Source organism: Typopeltis vanoorti, chromosome 25 (genome assembly GCF_054136105.1).
Source record: "Typopeltis vanoorti isolate ZY-2024b chromosome 25, IOZ_Tvanoo_1.0, whole genome shotgun sequence".
NCBI lineage: Eukaryota > Metazoa > Arthropoda > Arachnida > Uropygi > Thelyphonidae > Typopeltis > Typopeltis vanoorti.
In genome coordinates this window covers 34,279,389-34,303,057 of record NC_143573.1, presented here as the reverse complement: position 1 = coordinate 34,303,057, position 23,669 = coordinate 34,279,389, and the positions used below count along the sequence as shown (strand labels likewise).

The 23,669-nt window shown below is 34.4% G+C and overlaps 1 protein-coding gene and 1 long non-coding RNA gene across 6 annotated transcripts in view; one reads left to right on the top strand and one right to left on the bottom strand.

The window, feature by feature from the left end:
• The window catches only part of LOC150092644 (potassium voltage-gated channel protein Shaker-like), a 709,278-nt gene that overhangs the window by 108,595 nt on the left and 577,014 nt on the right, over positions 1-23,669 (top strand). For 3 of the 5 annotated variants that reach the window (XM_090414383.1, XM_090414380.1, XM_090414382.1), the window contains exon 1: positions 17,310-17,799. The exons of the other annotated variants lie outside the window; for them this stretch is intronic. In XM_090414383.1, the coding sequence (XP_090270509.1) occupies positions 17,756-17,799 (44 nt within the window). In that variant the 5' untranslated portion in view covers positions 17,310-17,755. Of the gene's footprint in view, positions 1-17,309; positions 17,800-23,669 lie in introns of those variants that run through there. 5 annotated transcript variants of the gene reach the window in all.
• Positions 1-23,669, bottom strand: part of LOC150092645 (uncharacterized) — a 405,687-nt gene that overhangs the window by 181,092 nt on the left and 200,926 nt on the right. The window lies entirely within an intron of this gene.

Below are 23,669 nucleotides of genomic sequence, written 5' to 3'. Positions count from 1 at the left end.
TGAAAGATCTATCGTTAAACTTGGACTTATGAAGTTTCATATGAAGCGGAACTCACTTGTCCGACTGAAGGCAGAAATCTTTCTTCTCACTCAGTGAGATGCCCGTTAGTTTGGCCTGGGTTCAAATCACCTTTAGAACTCCAAGAATATTTATAAAGTGTTTTCAAATGAAGACGAATTTGTCGGTTTCATACGCAAATGAAAGATTCCCCTACCCCTTCCAGAAAATTGGCTTTTTCATCCATCAAAACAGGTAACCTGGCCAGAAGAACACACGCAATTAACTGACATTAATTACACTGACCTCATTACATTGGTTTCTTTGTCAGTAATTTCAAACGTCATCAACATTTCCGCGGAAATGTTGATGACATTTTGTGTCATGTTTTATCCGCGGAAAAAAACATGACGTTTTGTGTTGAATGTTGTGTGCGGAAAACAAACTAGCTAGCAACCATATTTCATCATTCTATGATGAAATATGGTTGAAGGTTTATGAGTGAAGCCTTCTACAAGTGGTAGAGTCGTAGATACCCTTTCCACAAAGAGTTAGTAGGACAATCACAAATATCCATACCTCCTGCGTAATTTGAACCCGCGGTCTATTGACTGGAGAGCAGATACGCTAACCCCTGGCCAACCAGGTCGACTAAATATGGTTGAGCCTCTTGAAATACTTCTGGGTCAACTTTAATTCAATAATTAAAATTATGCATTTATCATAAACAAGGATTAGTTGCACCTAAGATTTGGGTTGTTTTAAGAGTTCAGATATAAGAAATAAGCTAACACTTTTTCTATTCTGCATCTCAAAGAATGGACCGTAGAACTTACACTGTTACAAACAATACGTGTTTAGAACCACTAGAGGGCGGAAGTTCTCTTTTATACTCGCTTCCATGGTTCATGGATAGCTTGAGCTCACTATCTGTGAAGTCTGAAGGATGGAGACTAACCTCCTGGCTTCAAAGAATTGGTTAGGGAAAAAGGAACTCTCTTCCCCCCCGTTGGGAATACAGGGTATTAAAGGATATCTTTAATATCTTATCTTGTATCAGTATTGTGTACACATACCCGCCACTAAATTAGATACCTTCATGCTGTTGTACGTAAACGTCACTTATGTGGCGTATATGCAAAATACTTGGTCACGTGATCTATTAAGTATTACATCTAAATGATATTTTGACGTGGACGTATGTGGGATGCAACTCGAAAATCTACTGGCCACAAGACTTCTGTAAATCTGTCATCATTAGCGAGAACTGCGATACTGAAGCTGATAAATAAAAACAAAAGTCTGATATTAGGCTTATATTTTCCGCAGCACTTAAGTATACAGAAGTTGCTACAAATACAAATTTAAAACAGTATAAATACAATGGAAAATAATACATGAACGAAAACAGCAATTATTATACCTAAAGTAGGATATGATTAACAAAACAATGCAATAACACAAGTGAACACTTTGCACAGGCTAAAATCTCATGCGTGGTCCTTTGGATTAATTAGAGGGCCTGCTCTTCTCCATGAGAATCAGTAAACATCTGTACTATCTCTTCTAAAGCCACGAGATGAGAAATATCAGTTCATGATAGAATAAGGCCAAAGGAAATTGGAATCTCTACAATTACGAAATGAATTTGTAATTCTTACTTCTTGGTTATCTTTGCTAACTTTTTCATTTAACCTAAAGAACAAGTGAATGGTACTTAGGACTATGTATGAATTGTTGAACTACAATATTAGTTAATGTTTATCTTTTGTTGATTGAACTACAAACATTTTTGCACTGATCCAGTAGAGCAGCGTTTCCCAAACTGTGTTTCTACCGAACACCAGACATGTGACCTTCCAAAAAATCGTAATTAATAATAAAATAACATAAAAAGAAATAAATGTTTCTTATTTGTAATGCACATTACTTTTGTATGATTTCAATCTGTAACGTTTCTTTTTGGTTATTAATATGCTGGCATGGACACATCTTCCCATGTGTGCACTGTGCCGTAAGGACTATCTCCGTGTTACGTAAGTATATTGTGAGGTGAAAAGTGTTCAGTGACTAAAAAAAAAGCTCATGCCATAATTTCTTCCAGCCGCTCTGTCAGTGCCTTAACGCAGTCAGTAACAAAGATGTCGTTTGGATGGATAGGCCTGGATCTAGTGCCGAGTCCATGGCCCGAGAGCAGCATTCTTAAGAACAATTCACGCATCATTACATGTAACCAGCCAGAGAACAAAAATTATTTACAGACACAAATCATATGCTTTACTGTAAGCCCACAGATGCGAGAACCTTCGACACTTCTGTGCATGTCAGAAGAAGGAGAATCCATTCCGATATTAGGGTAATCAATCCGACTTGTGGGATGAGTTGTTTATTATTACACGTAGTAAAATTATCTTTTTCTTTTTTTTTATGAACATAGTTTTTAAAGTGGTAACTATTTTGCTTGTACAACAGTTGGAAAAATTCATGTATAAAGCACGTGACTTCGCGTGTTGATGACGAATCCATACATCCTTTATTTCTTTCTCCCCTTCAGCATGAATTGAGTATTCTTGGCACATTGCCAAAGTCGGTTCTTCGATATGTGGGCGTACAATATCTCCTTAGTTGTTTTGATACATCCTAAACCAACTAACCTTGGTATTGCAAGACATAAGGGATGTCTTGAACAACTGAAACTGTGTCTTTTATCAGTGTTATTCTTTCTTTAGACATGTTCAGATGACAATATAGCTATCGAAAAACTTGGATTTTTCTTCCGCAAACTCAAGAATGATACACTCAGTTAATTGGTTTAATACTTTGGCTTCATAGGTTTAACTGTTTCGGTAATAATTTACAAATGATCCAACGCAACCCTGAACATCTCCACTGTATCTTTTTGATGAGCAGTGGGAAGAATGAGAACACCCCAGATTTTTTATTATTAAGAATAAGCTTTTCAAGGTGGTCAATCCTAAGCTTCTAAATGATAGATAGCGTTGTTTCACACTTTTGTGATACATTGTGTGTTATAATTATCTCCATCGTGATTCTGAACATTATCTGATGAAATTCATTTGGGATATCTTCAGGATATGAAAGCCTGAAAAGAAACATATTCGGTTTTCGAGGAGATTAGCTGACAATTAGGACAAAAAATGATGTCGACTTGTAACACTAATTTTGGGCTAACTTTTAAATGTCACACTTTAATAATGCTGGAGGTTGGATTATCTTTAACAAAGTATAAAAATATAAATTTAGATAGCAATTTTAAAATAAAACTTCATGTACTGTCATGAAATTCACCTTTCAGTATTTTGTTAATACTTCTGTAATAGAGATGAAAAAGGAGCTCGGCTGCTTTCAATGAAAAGGGTGGAAGTAGGTAAAATGTGCTAAAGAAAAGTACATTTAAGGATGATCCCCCCCCCCCCCCCCCCTTCCCTAATAAAACCACGTTTCGAGTGATATTGAAAGAATATTCCATAATATTCTTTCAATGTCAATTTGAAAACCATATACAGGTATAAAACATAACTGTACATAATTATAATTCCATCTCTCACTTGAAGACCGAGGTTTATAGATCCGGATTGTATTATGAATATGGGAAAAGAAAAAAACTTGTTTGCAATGATTGATTAACACAGACAGGAAATAAACAACATTTGGGAAGTGAAATGAGGAAAATATAACAGAGTATATAAAATTAACTACATTTCTTGAGGTTTCGACATCAGCGACCTCTTGAGCAATCTATTTGCGTGTTTACCAGACGCAGTCCAGAATGACTTCCATAATTTTCTTGTTTACTCTAATCGATATGGTCATTTAGTACAGAATGGCGTGCTCATTTTTAATAGCATTTCAGCATAGATATGTATTTTTTTGTATTGATTTTTTCCCCTTTAATCATAAAGTATCCGATGCTGTGTTGTGTTGTGTTGAACAAGCATTTTGATATCAACCGAACCACCTGTAACGTTTGCATTTCATCCTGTAGGAATAACAACCATCGATATTGCAAAAGAAAGCTTCTGTATACAAAGCCAAAGACGAATATTCATTCGAGATTTAGCGATTTGAAGCCTAGAGATGTTGCCATAAGGATGCAACAAACACCTCATAATTTTGTGGTTTGATGTTTTTGGCCTTCAGCTATAGTATTTCAAATGTTATTCACGACAATAAAATAAAGAATGAAGAATTTCTATTTTTTCCTTATTTATCGTCGTAATAAAATGTGTTTTCTTGGTTTTACAGAAACGTTAGCTTTTTATGATTATTTTTGATAAGTTTTACTTTACCGGAATCGTATTCTAATTCACCTATGCCATTGTGGCATGCAACTTATGCTGTTCTCATACTGGATAGTACAGCGTCATTATCAGAAACTAAAAAAAAAGATTGTAAAATTAGCTGCGTATCTTTCTTCACTCCGAAACAATGAAAATGTTTAAATAGCAAAAAGTGTTATTTCATACTTACTTTCAGACAGCTAGCACGCGGAATTTTGCAGCTGTCTGGTATTGAACAGTAAGATTGCTAAACAGTGATTCAGTAATTTCTACAAGCTGCATAAATGCGTTTTACAAGGTAAGGATTATAAATTTAATTTCAGCGAAGAAAATCCTTATTGACCTCTGAGCGAAATGATGTTTTTTTATTTATTGGAGAGTGATGAAAGTCAGGTTATACCAGAGGAGGGGGAGTCTCAGGATAATCTTCTATCAATCACTTAAGAACCAGAGCTGCATAAGCAAGATAAGAAGAATAAATAAAAGAATATCATAAGAAGTACTTTTCTGATAAGCGTACTTCACTTTTAATCCTCTTTTTAAAAGATTAATTAGCTGACCTTCCCAATTAACAAGAATATCTGGTCACATTAATACTCCGATAACAAACTTACCATTAAAAACAGAAAACGGGTTTCTCTGGAAGATTTTTCACATATAAATGAGGTTAATTTAATAGAAAAATTGGAATGGATGTTATGACCATCGATTTAGGGTTACAGTATCCCCCATGACGTCATCAGTAACCAGTAACAACTGTGCTACAGTATCAGAAGGTGCTTTTAAGAAAATAGAAATGGATGTGGACCTGCCAGTGAAGATTCAAGCATATCTCGTAGTTACAACAGATCAATGACGTCACCAGCAACTAATGCAACTCGCCAGTTGCGTTAAGAGAATAAATTCTTGGATCAATCAGGTGCAAAGAGGACCTGACGATATTAAGTCGTCACGGTCTTACTATATCTCGCATTATCTGCGAGAGCGGAGTGTCGTCTTGCAGACAATGAAAGGAGGATCTTAACTCATCTTGTGCTCTTCAAAGACATCGTTCACACTCTCCGATGAATCAGAGAAGTGGAACTCTTTTTCCTTGCAGGTGTTCACCCCTCGGCAAAAGGGTCACAAAAATCCCGTAATTGTAGGTTTAGTGTATATTAAGCCAATCGCACTGAATTCGTTTTGCTTCGACGAGTTTTCCCCCAACAAATACATCAACCACGCGATTATTTCTTGCTTTTTTTTTGTCTCGCGCGTCTTGTATTCCCTCTTTTATCGATCGTCCATCTATCTTCTTGGAAGTGTGTGCTGTCTCCAAATAGACGATGGGAGGGTGGGATAGGCGATTTCATCATGGGCAATTCGTCCGACAGAGTAGTGAGCGGGGCTTTAGTATTGACATTTCGTTCAAAGGGATACAAAAAGATTGGAGGGGGTGGAAAAGGTGAGGTGACGGGATAAATGAATCACACACACACACACACACGCGCGCGCATTCGTTACCATTTCCAGATTGTATGGTTTTCTGAAGTATATACCTATTGACCAAACTAATAGTATCATTCATTTACTTCGGATGTACTCAGCGATGCTTTCCGTATATTTGATCTTCTCTTCAGCTATATATAGATAGAAGGATAAATTTTGGTTGGCAGTTGGACCACGGTCGATCAAGGGGTCTTATACGTCCCTTTGTTTTGTTTCTAACTACTGGGAGAAGTTAAGCCACATCGAACCAACACAACTAATAATGACAAACTTGTGAAGATATTTTATGAGAAAAATACTGCACCTGAATTTTTCGTTGTTCTGATGATTGTTTGCCATTTTTTTATATACGCATTTGATAAATGATAATTTAGAATAAAATTCGCCGTTGTATTTTCTTATGGGGAATTTTTTCCCTCCTTACTTTACGATTTTTTTAATCTTTCCAGTTTTGAGCTAATTTGATTCGTGAAATTTGATAGTATATTGATTTTTTTAAAATACGATCTTAGTTATTAAAATAAGGTTATACTAAATATTCTTAATAATAGCAAGCTCAAATACTTTGTTACAGTTGAGCTGCCAGAAGGATCCTTGAATACCATAGGGATCGTGTCAACACATACGGACTTAGTCACAAGATATATATATATATATATATATATATATATCATGACTCAAGACTTTGGAGTGGGGGCTGAACCTTCCCCCTCCAAAGGGACGGGGAAGACAGAGGGCGGAACCCCATACTAATAAATAAATCGTGAACAACTTAACTGTACAGTTTTGATGCTTGCAACAACCTACTTTTGGCCACATTTCATTTTCCATTGATCTCTAATGTTGTGATGTAGGACACGTAGGTAGAAAACCGATTCAAAATTATCGCAGGAAAATTGTATACTTCGAACCCAACTATAAATTTTACATTGAAATGATAGAGAACATATCAAACCCGAGCTGGTTGGAAAACGAAAACAACAGATGAACTGATACACACGTAGCCAAGGAAATATCTACTAATCGACTAACTTTCAGTTGGTTAAACACAGACTGAATTCAAACTAGCGTGACTCTACAGTTCTAACTGATACCCTATGGTCGCGGTGAGAGTTGATCATTCTACTGATGGGTTTGCTGTGATAATCTTCCAGAACGTTTGGCAGTGACTTAGTCTGTTTGCTATGATTAAGATAATGTTGTAGATCAAATGGGATCGTAAATAAAACTTTTTTTTTTTTGTATTTCATTCCGAATTTTAAACGAACATTATTTAGGTCTTGTTTAAATCATTGCACCTTTTGGTTACCACTGATCTCATACCTCGAAAAAAAAAACAGTTTTACAAAGTGCAACTTTATTATTTCATTTTATGAAGTAGATGTAGTTATATGTTGACCTGGTTTCCCACATGGACTTTTTCTATCACGCATTATCCAATGTTTTTGGTTTATGACCGGCAGTATGCAGACTTCTAGCATTTTTCTCGTTTTCAAACACAACTTTTAAACATTATCCCCGAGACTGGTAGCCTGATGGATCATGCTATTATCCCTGCTAACAATAACAACCTACTGGTAATAACACTGTAGGAGTCTTAGGTATCATCTCATAAGCAAGCTCTCTGACACACTTCTAGCAAGTACGAATGAATAAAAGGTATACGTTTATACAGAGGAGGTAATATCGAAGTAGCTATGTGATGAATGTGTTAAGTGTGTCCAAAAATTCATCACTTCCAATTCATGTTCCTCTCAATTTTAAATTTATTCCAAGCTGAATGATGTCCATTTAGCTATTTAGTCTTCAAACCATTATTTCTAATACAAACCATCATTCATAGTTTTTTTTTTCGATTACACAGTGTTTATTTTTTGTCGTAATGTAGTATTGATGCACAAGTTATCAATGATATCGTACGTTGGAGAATTCGAGCTTAGAATCTCCTGTCACTGATCGCTAGATAAAATTTCTTAATCTATTTTTTAAAGTTTGTCAGATCTGCGACAACTGAATCATTTTCAACCTTTTTTTTCTTAAATATTAATATTAATCTAATTTTTGTAATGGCGAAGGAATTTCGAGATATTATAGATGTAGGGAAAGCATTTTACCGTGTAACAGAGTTATGTTTTCAGGGTGTGACCATTTTCATGTTAAAAGCAATTTCTTTCTCGAGATGTTTTCAACTGCATATTCATCTTCTGATAAAAAGGAGTTTTATTCTTCAAATTTGCAACTAATGCTACAGTACTTTCTTCATCGTTTCATCCCTTCTTCCTTCTCCTTCCTCTTGATTAGGACCTTCTTTAGATGTCTTTAAATTCAAACTGATTTAATAGCGACAATCAATTTACTTACCTTTCTTAATTAAAAAAAACTTTGAATTTATAAAACTACATCACCTTAAGTATTGATCTCAAAATTATTCTTTAGTGATGAAAACATAAGAAAACGAAAATCTTAAAGAATTTATTTCTCGCTAAATAATATCACCATTCCAATATTCGATTATATCTAAAAATCAACCCTTTCGTTTTCGGTTAATTCATAAATTTATTTTATTTATTTTTACCCATAAAGATATCCTAAGCATATCTACTCGGCATTTAAAATGTTTGGATTTCTATTTCTTTCCAATGTTCATTTTAATTCTGAACTACTGCTGCTAACGCTTAAAAAACTCGACTTCTCCAAACGGTAGGGTACTGTTCTCGTGTCTCCAAAAACTCTTATTCTATCGAGAATGACGAGGTTGATTAATGATCCTCCGTCTGGACCAAATCATTACTCTTCCTGTTACAAAGATTCCGTTTCATCCAAATTTGCATATTTCCACCATCCTTTCTTGATTATATAATATTATACCAGCACTTTCTCTACCTTTTTTTTATTATTTTGGAAAATCGTCCACCTGAATTTTCTAATGTATCTGCATATATGGAACTTATTAATACGTTCCATATATGCACATGCATGCAAATCTAATGTTTGCATTCTCTACAACTATCCACATTCACTAAATATTAATTTGTGCACTCCGTCTCTTAGACGTCGCTTGGAGTCAATATTTCATCACGTCTTATACATGATTATTCTTTGTCCAATTTTAAGCGAACGATTCTGAGAAAATTTCAGTAAGAAAAGACATGAATGAAGAAAGTCAAATCAGATCTTTCCTTTTATTATGTAGGAAGTGTGCTTAATAATCCCATATATTTCTGCCATTTATTATTTATGTTTCCTCTTAAACTTTTCTGACGTTCGTTGATATTCATGTTTTCGCTCTCATATTCTCTCCATCATTTAATCTACCGAGAGTTTCATCCCTGAAAAAGGCAAATTGGCTAACACAAGCAGTTGATGGACAAATAATACACCACCGTGTTATAGCCTTAGTCGCTGTGGACGTTAATTGCAAATAACAACCATCCGTGTTTATTTATCTAACATATGTACGTGTCTTGGCTCGCGAAAACTAATTTATGATATTAACCCTGCAGAGGTCGCGGCTGATCTGAGAGATACAAACCAATTGTTTAATATAAATATTCTTACACATATCCAGTGTATAGCTTGGAGGTCATGAGTAGCTGTGCATGCATATATTACGAGTGATATTCCACACTGTTTATGCGGTCAGTTTTGGTTGAACACGTGTTATGTAAAGGTGAGTGATTTCATAGTAAATTGTATCTGAGAGATACCGCGACCTCCGATGTCAGCATAGTATTGGTTTAGCTTTTTTTTTCTTTGTTTCTTTGCTCAATAATTTCTAGACTGTAACTGAAAATAAACAAACCATCATGTATTATAATTGCAGTGTTTTGTTTTTAAGTTTCATCGCATTTTAGCACATACTAGTTATGAATGTATCTCTCAGATACACGCGACCTACGCTGCAATTTTTTCAACCGCGACCTCCGCAGGGTTAAATACAGTCACTTCTTTTTCTTTAAATAATTATGCCTTCGCTTATACAGGACAGGACAATAAAAATTGTGTACTATATAAAAATTAATGATAATATTTAATAATCACATTTTCATGCCAACACTAACAGAAAAGTGAATTATAATTAGTGTTATACACAATAAAATCCAAATTTTTTCCTCTTATCTTTATAATATTTGTTATTGACAAATTGGATTTTATTGTGCTTAAAACATTGGCTAAATATAATTATCATTTGAATATGGATCAAAAAATGACAGACGTATCTTAATTATCCTTCTAATTATTAAAAAGAAAAGTATTGGCTAAAATATTACTGTAATCCTTTTAATGTATTTTATATTATTCTATAAATCAGTTATAAGCAGTAAAATATTTTAACACCGAAAGGCCAATCAAACACTTTAATTTTTTTTTATAATAAGTTGTGGTCTTATTTTAATTTTTTTGTTATATCGTTTACTTAACAGGAAATGTTTTGTGGAAATGGAATTCTAAACTTAAAAACTAATTTACATCCACGAAATGCTTCTCCTATAAACTGCACCTGATTTTAACAGTTTATTTTGCATCTACTTTTAACAGCGTAAAAATTAATAATTTTTTTCTATGCCGAGTACGTCCTTTGGCTTTACAAGCAAAATGAACAGATAGTAACGCTAATTCGATCCGCACAACAGACAAACGACTCATTCTGTTTTTTTTTTTTTTTTTTTTTTCTCGCAGACTTCTTATATGAGTTCTATCAAAGATGCATAATCGTCCAATTTCGATACAAGTCGGTACTTGATATTACTCTATAATCTGATCCACCCTTTCGATGCTTTAGCGACAAAACTAGTTAGATATCAGAGTCCATCATATTTAGAAAAACTTATGAGTAGCAAAATTTGTGTCTCACAAATACCTTTTTATGTTGGTTGATTAATTTGAAATCGAAGTTCGTGTCATTAGTCATACCACAGAACTGCAGTACTTCAAGATTTTATCGCCCCCTAATGGCAATCACATAAAAAAATGGTTGGCACTGAAGAATGATATCGGTGTCCATCTAGGGACCTTCGAGTAGTTCGTTCATTTTTCCATGTCCTTTGAAAGCCGATAACGTATACCCTTGTGTCATCTAAGAGAAGTTGATTCACTACATGTCACACGCGAAAAATAAAAAGAACGATTTTTTTGTCTCATCCGTCAGTGGTCATTACCTGAAGCTCATAGTTTCAAAGTGAGTCACATTTCCTCCTTCACCGCCTCTCTCTCTCTGTCTCTCTCATCTTATGCGACCACATCTGTTTTACTGCCTCCAGTAATCCTTGTCTATCACGTTACACGAAAGAACATCGATTTCCTGAGGATGACAGAAAACTAAGATTGTGATTTCTTATTTCTTTCTTAATAGAGACTGCTCTTTATGTTCTTCGTGTGTGAGAGGAATTTCGTTACAATTTTGTCTACGCATTTTAACAGAAAGGAGTAGAAAAGTAATCACCTTTAACTCAGAAATGGAACTTTACTTAACATCTCTCTCTCTCTCTCTCTCTCTCTCTCTCTCTCTCTCTCTCGTTATCTTATCATGCGAATAATTTTACAAGAGGTGGCACTCATTTATCAATGCAAATTGATAGATGTATTAAATCCAGCATTATTTCAAAACCAAATTTCATAGTTTCTACATTCGGCTTTGAAATAATGCTGAATTTAATATCCAGTTGATTTATATAATTTTGCATCGCCGAACTGAAGCCTATTGGCTCTTTATTTTACTAAATAATTATTATATTAGTTTTGTGATCACGCTTTGTTGAACGCAGTTCTAGTGTATTTTGTCTCAGAGCTTTTGGATCCCTTATGACACCCTGTCAACGATCTTTCACACATTTTAAATGGTTCTAACATTCCACACTTGGGTTTTTCTTTGCTGTAGTCGGTTTATATCCGATAAAAGTTGTGGAAAAGAGGGAAATGCACTTTATTCTTACGGTGTATTCTTATGTACACTCATACGTATGAACGGATGTCTAGTTTAGCAAAATAGATGTAAACTAGGTTAAGTTCTAAGTGTCTGTTGCTAGTAGTATTACACAAGAGACTCTTTCATAGTAAACGCTGTCGCTGAAATAACTCACTCTAGTTTGTTTTACGACTGAAATATATGGCGGTCCATAGTAGCTTTTATTTGCTATTTAACTGTCTTCCTACAGTGTTGTTAAATAAAATAAACGCTGTTTGGTAAGAAGATAAACTTAAGTGCTCCGATCTGTAAAAGTTCATGATAGGTAAACCAACAGTTCGATTCTAAACTTCTTTTAAAGTTAAATCTAGAAATGTAGGAATTTTAACTCTTCTACAATCATAAAAAATAACTGGAAGAAATGTGCTGAAAAAAACAGAATTATTCATTTAGTGGTGTAATGCACATTCTCCTAAATAAGTAGAAGAATATATATTCGTATTTATTTACCTGAAAAAAAAAATAGAATCAACGAAGAATTCTATGATTTCACACTCATTTCCATATTGACAGTTTTTGTTAACAAAGATATGGTTTATCAACTATAAACTGAATAAAAAATAGATTACACTCTTTAGAAGAAAATCAAACGAAACATAAATTAGTAAGTATAAGTAACTTATATATTACAAATATTTAAAGGTGTGTATTAAATGTTTGTGTTATCTTAAGAAATTTTTAGCAATTCTTGCTATATTTCAAAATAAAAATCACATTATTTTAGTTCTTTAATAAAATAGAAGTGATTTAAGTTAGCTATTGGTGCCAGTGAATAGAGTATCATATTTGCTGGCAGTCTACCTTTTCGACAATGTGATGTTAAGCAAGCTCATTTCCAGCAAAGCATGCATAATGCATGGAGACGTTTAATATATTTTGACGACTCTTCCGTAAAATCCTCTCTAAATAATGGAATTAAACAGATGTTCGAGCAACATTTGAATTTCAAAGTAGGAAGAAGCGAAGCCGAAGTTACACTGGAGAAGAATCGATCATTTCATCTTACACCAGATTCCAAAATCATGCAGTGAGGTGTGCAGTCTCCTCCTCTTAATAAAGCATTAAGATGATCATTTCCACAGAGAAGTGTCCGATGTGGATTTCGAGAAGTTCATTCCACTTTAAGCTCTAGAAGAGATCGATAGTCAAACCAGAGAACTCTTGATCGATAAGTACTTGGGTTACAAAGTCTTCTGAGAAACGCTTTGTGTGATCGCTTTGGGTGTATTTTGAAATCCTCGAGATAAAATAGGCTCAGCCGTAAGAGGATTACAGAAGTAGACTCACAGGAATAGTGGGAGAATGAAGTCATTTTTTAAAATTCGATTAGATTCCGAAACGTATGCTGTTGTTTCCTGTTTCCTGTTTTTATATAGAAAACAGGAAGATGGCACGCAAAATAAATAAATAAAAACTGCAATGCAATACGAAATATTACGTTTATATCTGTCGCAGGAATTAGACACTTAGAACTGCAGGATTATTTTGAATTTGTATAACTAATTATTCTGAAAATACGTTGATTAAATACTCGTAGATGTAAGCAAATCGACTTTATGTTTTCCATATCCAGAAGTAAAATACGCATATCACCTACGATTGGATAAGTTTGTATGAATCTGACTGTAGCAGTGCGCAGGTAAAGGCTTAGAATCTGATGGAAATGCTGGTCCAAACCTATTTCAGTAGGCAGCAGTTGATGCACAATTTAAATATTATAACAAACCCCTATTATCTCATAAAACAGACACGAAGTCTACTTTTCTTTACATACCATAAAACGTAATGGGCCTGTTTAATTATAACGTGTGCTACGTTGTTATTTGAGCTATTATCCCGATTACTGCCAGAAATCTTTGGCACCGTTTACAAAATTTGGGTTCCATTTGTAGTAAGGGCGGACGCGTGATGATAAGTGACTAATAGACTAGGAGAGGCAGACAGACGTTGGGGTAAGTTCCAATTACAGGTTTAATTATAATTATTAATCTGATTTTCCTTGAGTGCGCAAAGTGGACTTCATTTTTACCTAACAACTCTTTTCTATTAAAAGAGGACTCACATACGCAAGTCACGTGTCTAATTAGGGAAATAACAGAGTGAGAGAAATGTAAACCTCACACGTGATGCGAATTCCCTACAATGATCGCCTACTGAAAATAGATAATTTCACTAAAACGATTTTTTCCCTCTTCGTTCATTCGTTACTGTCTTCCTAATGTTAAAGATTTCTGACATTGATATTTTTTTCATGCTAAAATTAGTTTCGGTTAAGTGTAGTTCTTAGCTTCATCGATAGAGGTCGCTTGCGTGCTCATCATTAAAATCAGTGGAATGTTCATCTAATAAGAAAATAAAGATTTCATTCTCGCTAACAGTAGAGAAGAATATCCAAATTAAAACATCTAACTCTGAAATATTTTATGTTAAGTAAGCAATGATAACTCGCTTCCAACCACCGTATTTTCAGAGATTTAAACATTATAAACGATGTTCGAAGTTCCTTATCAGTTCAGCCACACACACACACATTGGATTTTGTTGTTTAATTTATCTTCCTGTATAGAAAAAAAATAGAGAAAAGAGTGGGTTTTTTTGTATACAATAAGAATGAAGAAATACCGACCTACTGGCAGGCTGGACCACTGTGAGAGAAAAGACCATCCTCGATATGCTAAAATCCACGAAGTCATAGGAACACTCCACAGGTATCCGACTGCAGATGAACAAGATGAATCTCTGTATTTCCATCGGATTTGCTGGCCGTGTATTCTTCTGAAAAACTCCTTCTCGTTCTAATGCACCTAAAATTTGCTCGATATTTACCTTAGCGTTACACGTTGAAGCGACAGTTTCCCACTCTTACTAGCCCGCGTAGCTCGTACGCTCATTTAAACCACGGTCTTTTCCCATTACCTCACACACTTGAACGCATGCACTGTTACCCAAAGAGAATTTACAGTCTATTTATAGCCTATGCTTCCTGCGTGTTAAAGCGGTAAAAATATTTTACCACTGAGTACAGTGTATTGAACTGGCAGACCTGTGATTGGTCATACAAGTTAGTAATGCATATATACAGCAGAAATATAATTTACGCATTAATCGTGTTTTTCAATAGATGGACCGTTAACAACAATGCTTTGAATACAGTTAGTTTATACGTTGTTACTCCTTCAGTCTGGTTACCCGAGAGGTTAGTGTATCTGCTTTCCAATCAACAGGATGCTAATTCGACCACGCCGTAGGCATGGATATTTGGGAATCTCTTTAAAAGAGAGAGAGAGAGAGAGAGAGAGAGAGAGAGAGAGAGAGATGAATTACTTTTCCATTGCCTCTATTACTTTTCATTTCCGGACTATGGAAAATAAATAAAAAAATCCAAACTACGAATAAAATTAATTAAAAAAAGTAGAAAAAAATCTTTAGTCTGCCCACACTACAAAGTACTATTGATTGAAGCGAGCCTCATAAAAAACTAATTATCCCTATAATATTCACCTAAATAAGTCAAAACATTGATTGTACAATACGTTTCAGTTTATGGGCTTAAACACATTGTTTCAATAAACTGCACATAACTACATGTTTTTAAATATCTTAGCAGTGATTTGTTAAATTACAGTTGTCATTAAGCGCGATAATCATCGAGAAAATTAATCGTATTGCTGCTGAAGCAAAGTCTAAAGATAAATCAATGCGTTTCTCAGTTAACAAATCAATGGATTTAATGGACGTCTCAACGTGCTTATGAAGTTAAGTTCTTTAAATATGGATTTTGTAAACTGAAGGACCTGACTGTATATTAAATGGTTTTCACATTCCTGTTGACTTTAACTTTCGGAAATTATGCCAAAAAGCTTTTCAAGGTCTCAAATATTACGGAGAGATGTTTTGTTTAGGAAAGCGCCACCTTCATTCAGACAACAGTTTCAAAATGGGGAAATAATACGAAATGCCAGTTGTTGAATCCAAACTAGACTGAATTCTGATCATTCCATAATTTTTATTATACGCTGTTTATAATAGAGCGATAAATTGCCAAAAAGTCACAACATTTTGTTGATGTTGCAAATATGAAAAACTACAAGTATTTACGTATCGTCTTATCTTTCCAATAGAGTATCTATCTTTAAATTCAATTCTTTATAATATCTTTAAATAAAACAAATGAAAGATGCTGCTATTGTTATTAAAATTAAATAAAATTACTTTTTTGTAATATGGAAATTTTTTAAATAGGTTTTAATATATACTTTAACAGCAAAATAAATATAAATAAATAATGGAATTAATTTTCATAACTTTATATTATTGTGATGCACAATATTTAATGGTGTATAAAATATATTTTAGAAATTTAAAAACAAATTTGGAAATTTAATGCACTATTTAGCAAATTATGTATAAAATATGTTTACTATTAATTTAAAAGAAATTATAATGATAAACGATTTAAAATTAGTCAATTAAATAAGTAATAAAGTCATATTTAATGAAACTATCGAACAAGTTTTTATAGATATCGACAGTGTATTAATTTTTTTTTCTAAATTCATATAATAAAAGAAAATGAAGTAATCCTATATTGAAATGTTAATAAACACAAATAATGTTTTATTTTATGATATGAAAAATAGGATAAAGTTTACTTTTCTTTAAGAAATGATCAATGAAATTGCTGTTAAAGTTCGACGTTGGTTGATGTGTAGCTATTTCTTCGTTTTATTCATTTACAGCTGAATATTTAGACTGACTTGAATTCCTGTTTTCACTGCTCAGTGTTAATGTCCTCACTCGTCACGCGTGCTCCTTAGTGTAAATCGTGTTTTCATTCTGACTGACGCCACTCAACCAATGCATGCTGTGAAACACGATATTGCTAGACTGAGTGACGCGTGCTGCTAATATCGAACAAAAAAGCAAGCGAATAGAAAACTGGTCGATTGAACAGGGTTCTCTAATTCAACAGAAGTCTAAGACCTTTTTAAAAAATTAAATCTATATGAGAAAGAAGAAAAAAATGACAGGAAGAGAAAGAAAAAGGATAAAGGAAGATGTAATCAATTTGCTAATGTTATATTTATGAATTCATTTGTAGTTGCATGACAGAAAATAGAACGAAAAAAAATCCGAAAACGAAAGAAAATATCATATCAAATACTAACCTTTTGTTTCAGTTCACTCGCTATCAATTTGCATAAATTTTGACTTTCACTCTTCGCTTTTCTAAACGACCACTTTTAAACAGTGGAATATTTCTAAGCAAACTTGGCTGCGTTTTCTCAATCACTCCTGGCTTGTGGGGTTCTCTTGACATCGTTTAGGCGGAGAGTTGGGATGAGGATGGGGGTGAACTTGTCCCGTGCAGTTACCTAATTCCTAGTAGCTCGCCATACACACTCACACACAAACATACACACAGTCCAAAAAAAAAAAAGAAAAGAAAACATAGAGCACGCGCAGTTTAAGATCACAGCTGCCGTAGTGCGGAAGACACTTACTCCCTATCGAAGTTCGGAGCGCGCGCGCTGCTAAGCGGACGCGAAAGGGAGAGGGTAGACGACAGCTCTCACGTGATTCCGACGGCCTCCATACACCACAGTTTCCACACACATACATACACACACACGCACACTCTTGCTCGCTGCGGGAGCAACGGGCCCGTTCGACTGACAGCAGATCTTCACTCCCGGCATGTACTCAGCCAAAAGTCACAAGGAATTCGGACGTGGAAGGTATTGAGACGACAACCATCCCCCTTACGGTGAATTCTGACCCCCATCTAGTGTAGTTGCCTACAGTTGTGTGTTGAGCGGCGGACTTACTTGATCCTGTTTCCGCGTGAGTAGCTATGGTGACAGCCCTTGGAATGTCCCGACCAGAATACTAGAGATGTCCACATGGGTTTTTCCCTTACCAGGATTAAATAAACATTCTACGCTGTACACAAGAATCTTGTTTAGTAAATAGCTTTACGTAGTTGGTACACGAGTGCGAATTATGTTGGCTGTTACGGAATATGCTCTGGCAGATTATTTTGTCAAGTAAGTATCGCCTCTTTTTTTGCTTTTTTTTCTTCTTAGCAGTATACAATATAACCACAATCATAAGCTGTCATGCATTTGTATGACTTCCCTGTAGAACAACTATGCTTTACAGAGAAGCCGTCTTTATGACAGGTTGTCGTCAAACTTACCATTTGTTTCTGACTGCGACTTTGATAAACTGAATTTTTCGTGGAAAAACGTAAAGAAATATCTAAACGATTCAAACATACTCATATATCATCGGTTGACATTCTAAAATAAATGTATTTTGTTAATTTTGTACGCGAATAGACTTAGAGATATCGCTCTGATAACAAAACACGAACCGGATATTTCACGATAACCTTGGGTGAACATCGGATAAGGAAACACACGCAAAGAGATAAGTCACTGGCCAACAATGCCTACATTAAAATAATAAACCATATCAGTAACAATACTCAAATATTGTTAATATAAATTGAAATCTAGATAAAAAACTATTAATCATTTTATTGTGCCTACATGGCCAATGCTGCTGCCGGTTTCCATATTACATGGACTTTTTTTGTGATAGTTTCGAACGATTTTATTTATTTCTTTATCGTGTAAGTGAGAATATCTGAATACATATACTGGTTTTTGTATTCAACAATCGATGTTTATTCCCCCCCCGCTCCCCCCTAACCACAAGCAATGTGACTTTATTTAATAATTCTATTTAAAAATCACTTTTTAAAGTGATGTATATGAATATTCTCGGTTTGAGGTAACAAGAATTAATATATTATAAAAATACAACCAGATGGACCAGTGAATCTCATAGAATGTTACTACTTTCCACAGATATGTGGGAAGTAGTAATATTCCACTTCTCACAATGCTGTGAAAAATGAACTACTCCCAGTATACCCTTCGAATTTTTATTCACTAACTTTTTTTTGTGCGTATTTTATGGAGCGAGGAGGAATGGTGCAAAGAAAGAAGAATATTACACATACATTACGTCAGCGAAAAACTCAGTCAGTGGAATATGAAAAGCAAAAGCGGAACTCCACTAAAGGACAAAATCTACACACGATTAAACATCGGATGACAAGAAGATTTGTGGATGAGGTCACAAACAGAATATTATTGGGAGAGAATCGAAAATATCTCAGATTGGCTGCGAAAAAAGAACTAATAAAATGCAATGCAGGAATGAACTTCTTAGATAGAAAAATGATTTAAATTGCTATACAGAAATATGTATTTAAATAATAACTCTGATCCACGATACGATTAACAAGTATGCACATTCATTTCTTTGTCAACAGAATTATGAGAAATTGGCAAAAATACAAAGTTAAAAATCAACAATAAATGTGTAGATGAATTGCAGATTAGGGTATTAGGTTATCATTTACTTTGGCGAGAAGATTCAAAGTGAAGATTATAAATGTTGCGTAATGAGGTCAATATAAGTCTTATTGTATGCAAACAAGATTTAAGACTAATATAAGATTTCAGAGGAGTCTGATGAAAATGGAAACTGATGTTTTAGAGATCTAACAAATTTGGAAGAAATTATTCATAGCAAACTAAAATCTTATTTGTACTGAACCCTTCACAACCGTTAAGGGGTGTGTAAATGTAATCCCTCGAAACTAGGAGATGATAATGATGGCGAGAACTTTCAAGAGGACGACAACTTACTTACAGAACCAAATATAGCTTCATTTTGGAAAAACATAATTCGTATTAGATATGTTGTTTCTAATAAAAATATAACATAAAATTACTCAAAATATTTTTTAGAAACAACATTAGATATGTTGTTTCTAATAAAAATATAACATAAAATTACTCAGAAATATTTTTTAGAAACAACATTAGATATGTTGTTTCTAATAAAAATATAACATAAAATTACTCAGAAATATTTTTTAGAAACAACATTAGATATGTTGTTTCTAATAAAAATATAACATAAAATTACTCAAAATATTTTTTAGAAACAACATTAGATATGTTGTTTCTAATAAAAATATAACATAAAATTACTCAAAAATATTTTTTAGAAACAACATTAGATATGTTGTTTCTAATAAAAATATAACATAAAATTACTCAGAAATATTTTTTACGTATACCCTTCAGATATCCGTATTTCTGTCAACAGTACAGCTGAATATAAAACTGTACACTGAGTTTAATTGGCCAGAGGGTGACTAAACTAAGGCTGATATTTATTTCACGTCGAGTGCACAAAGTCGAATTCTATAGAATATCCTAATAAGCCTGAGCTTCATTAGAATCAATCAGTAGTAGCTCACTGGAACTGTAGCACGAGTGCTAATAGAAATCCATGATTTGTATTTCTGTTTATATTTCAATACTTTGTTTATTTCAATGAGTAGACTACTATTAACGTCATTATGGAAATAGTGGAAATAGCAATATGCCTCTTACGCATCAACCTTTTGTTTTGGCATCCGGTCACCACACAATATGTGTCCCTCCTGGTCGGAGACTCGGATCCAAACTCAGAGTTACGACACGAATTCGGTCTCATGAAAGCGGCAATTTTTTTTCGTTTTTGCAAGTTATCCCCTCATAAGACACAAATGAATGAACAGGAGACCGCACGCGCGCGCGCACACACACACACACACACACACACACCATTAAACATAATATCAAAAGTCCTCAGCTGACTCGGCAGTAATTGGCACAACCTAATTCCATCTGCAGTATCATTAATCTGAAGGATGCCTCTGTTTGATTTGGAAACGTTTTTACTGACTATAAAATTAAAATTATTTAAGATAATTATTGATTTGCTGGTTTTGGAAGTCGATTATCAGTATTATTGATGTACTGTAGTATCTGCATTTTATTATATAAACCATAACAGCTTTATTAAAGTTGCATTTTATTTATTTACAACATAAAAAACCTATTTGGAGATAGTTTTTCAGTATACTTTTCAGGTTTCCTGCGATTGTTTAGCGGAATTATACAGCTTAAAGGATAAAGGAAAAATAAGACCATATTAGAATCTGATTCTAGATACAAGTTGAAAAATATTTCGAATGTATATAAATTAATTATGGGTAAGGTGACAGAAATACATATGGAGTGTGCTATAATAAAGTGCTGAAAACACACACATAAAGAGAAAGTAGAGCCACTTTCTGCATAGAGAAAGAGAGAAAATAGAATCGTGCTGAAGATAGTTCTCTTCTAAGAGAAACTTGACAATATAAAAAAGATGGCTCCACTCCATCGAATACTTCAGCAGAATTTTAGCCGGTCTCACACGGTGGTTGATAAAGCCGAGATTCATCCAGGAAACTCGGGTTTGTAATCCCGCAGACAAACAGTCCAGAAGAATATACGCAGTTTACAGATAATCTGCATGGGATTAATCACCACATAAGCAGTAATAAGGTTTATAACAAGCCAAGTTACTTAGCTTGTTATAAATCTGATTATAACCTTGTTATTCTTGTCTGTGATAGGCCATTAAGCCTAACTTGAAAGCGAAGATGGGGAGTAATATATCGGAATATTTCAGTGAAGATGGCCCCACTTTAAACTTGCACGAGACACATCGCTTATGTTGTAGTTTTCTGATATCAAGCAGGAACGATCATATTTGAATTGTCTGCAGGTGTGATAGGGGAGATTCAGTTTTTCTGGAAGATGGTATAAATTTATTTAACCTATAACTTACTAATAAAAATCCAGGGACAAAATTATCCAATGATTAAACATCCTACTTTTAATGTGAAATCCATCCACAGAGAGGTATTGCATTCTTAATCTTTATAAGGGAGGTCCTCTTCCCACGCCGGTGTTATGGGGAAATATTTATCAACATGCTTATAATAATCAATGTTTGATGAGAAAGCTCCCATTTGGGAGAGTATCACAGTATTATTTTTGTTTTAATTCGGCACATTTTATCAAACACTGACTTCAACATCTTGATAGAGAGTTTAAAATTTGCTATGTAGTTAACGAAAATTTAAACATTTCATTTAACAGAATACTTTTAGAATTGTTCTACTCGTATTCGTTTTTATTCAATAAAGTACAGGAAATACATTTCGGAATACGATAAAACTCATGAAGTTGGGGTTATTAGATAGATAAATAAGAGTGGAGGGTAACAACATACCCTCAAAACTGATCACAATCCCTCCACTCGTGAAAAACTTATCTTAAAGTTCTTAAAAGAACTGGGCGATGGACTGAGTCCTTGACTCTTTATCCCGTCATCTGAATGAAGAAAATCTGTGTGGATGGGGGTGTTATTGAGCTAAAAAAGCTGTAGTCATGGCTGGGTAACGGCAATAGCCGAGCTTCAGTTAAAACTTCATTGACTACAGCATTGCTATTTGTTACCCTGATTAGTAAGTAAAGGGTAAAATCTCAAAAAATCGGACGATCTCTAGGCCACTCCATAGTGGGCGAAAGATGGTCCATATCTCAGCGTTGGTTACACTCAGTGACGGGCTCCCCGACCACTGAGCAGAACCGCTCAAATTCCGAGGAAAATAATTCACCGACAAAGCCCCTCAGCGGGCCGTGCCGGAGAACACCCTCCCCGGAGACTCAAAGTGCTCCCTTAAGGCAAAAACCTTAAGAGAGCGAACTCAAAAACTCATCACCCAGGATAACAGCAACAGCCGAACCTCAGTTAACTTCCTTGGTTCAGCATTGCCATTCGTTACCCTGATTAGTAAGTAAAGGGTAAAATCTCAAAAAATCGGACGATCTCTAGGCCACTCCATAGTGGGTGAAAGACCATCCATATCTCAGCGTTGGTTCCACTCAGTAACGGCCGCCCCGTCCTAGCAGAACCGATCAAATTCCGAGGAAAATAATTCACCGACAAGCGGGCCGTGCCGGAGAACACCTTCCCCGGAGACTCAAAGTGCTCCCTTAAGGCAAAAACCCTAAGAGAGCGAACTCAAAAACTCATAACCCAGGATAACAGCAACAGCCGAACCTCAGTTAACTTCCTTGGTTCAGCATTGCCATTCGTTACTCTGGAAGTCCTAAAAAGGACATGTTAGTTCTCACCGTGAAAAACTTATGGAAAAACATTAATTAATTGTAATATTATGATATTAAATTTTTAAAGGTGTACTTCATATTTCGTAAAATTTTAAAAATTATTTTAAATTATTAAAACATTTAATTTTAATTTAAAAAAGAAAAAATTCAAATTATTATTTAAAAAAAATAAAACAAATTAAATTGATAAATCGTATAACGTTAGTATACTAGGACATCTTAAAATAAAATAAACCTGACTATACGTCATCCGAGTTGGGTTTATTAGATAGATAAATAAGAGTGGAGGGTAACAACATACCCTCAAAACTGATCACAATTCCCATTTCTTAATAAACGTAACGAAATTTTGATATCCACAAGAAAGGGAAAGTATTCTAAGAAGCTCCAGTATCTGTTCTGGATGTGGTCTTTCGAATTCCCATTAAAAAGTCATTACCAATAAGTACGTAAACTTGCGAATAATCAGGAAAGGTATGCGAAATACTTTTTTTATAATAATTTCTTGCTACCGGATTTAAATTTGAAAAAAGAACCTCTATTAACTTTCTCCAATGTCGAACAACCTAACAACAAAAAAGTTGCGTTGTAGGCTTTATGCTCACGATTGCAATGTGGGAACACTTGTTTACAAATACACTAACAGAAAAGTCGCCAGTCGTGACCTAGAAAATTAATAAAGGATGTCAAGGAGATAAATTTATTCTTTAGAGAATATATCAGAAGCAAAATTGTCTTCCATGTTTCTTGATTGTAACGTGTTTTTTTTTCTTTTTTTTTTTCAAAACATGAGTGACATGTTGACGGATTTCAATGCGGAT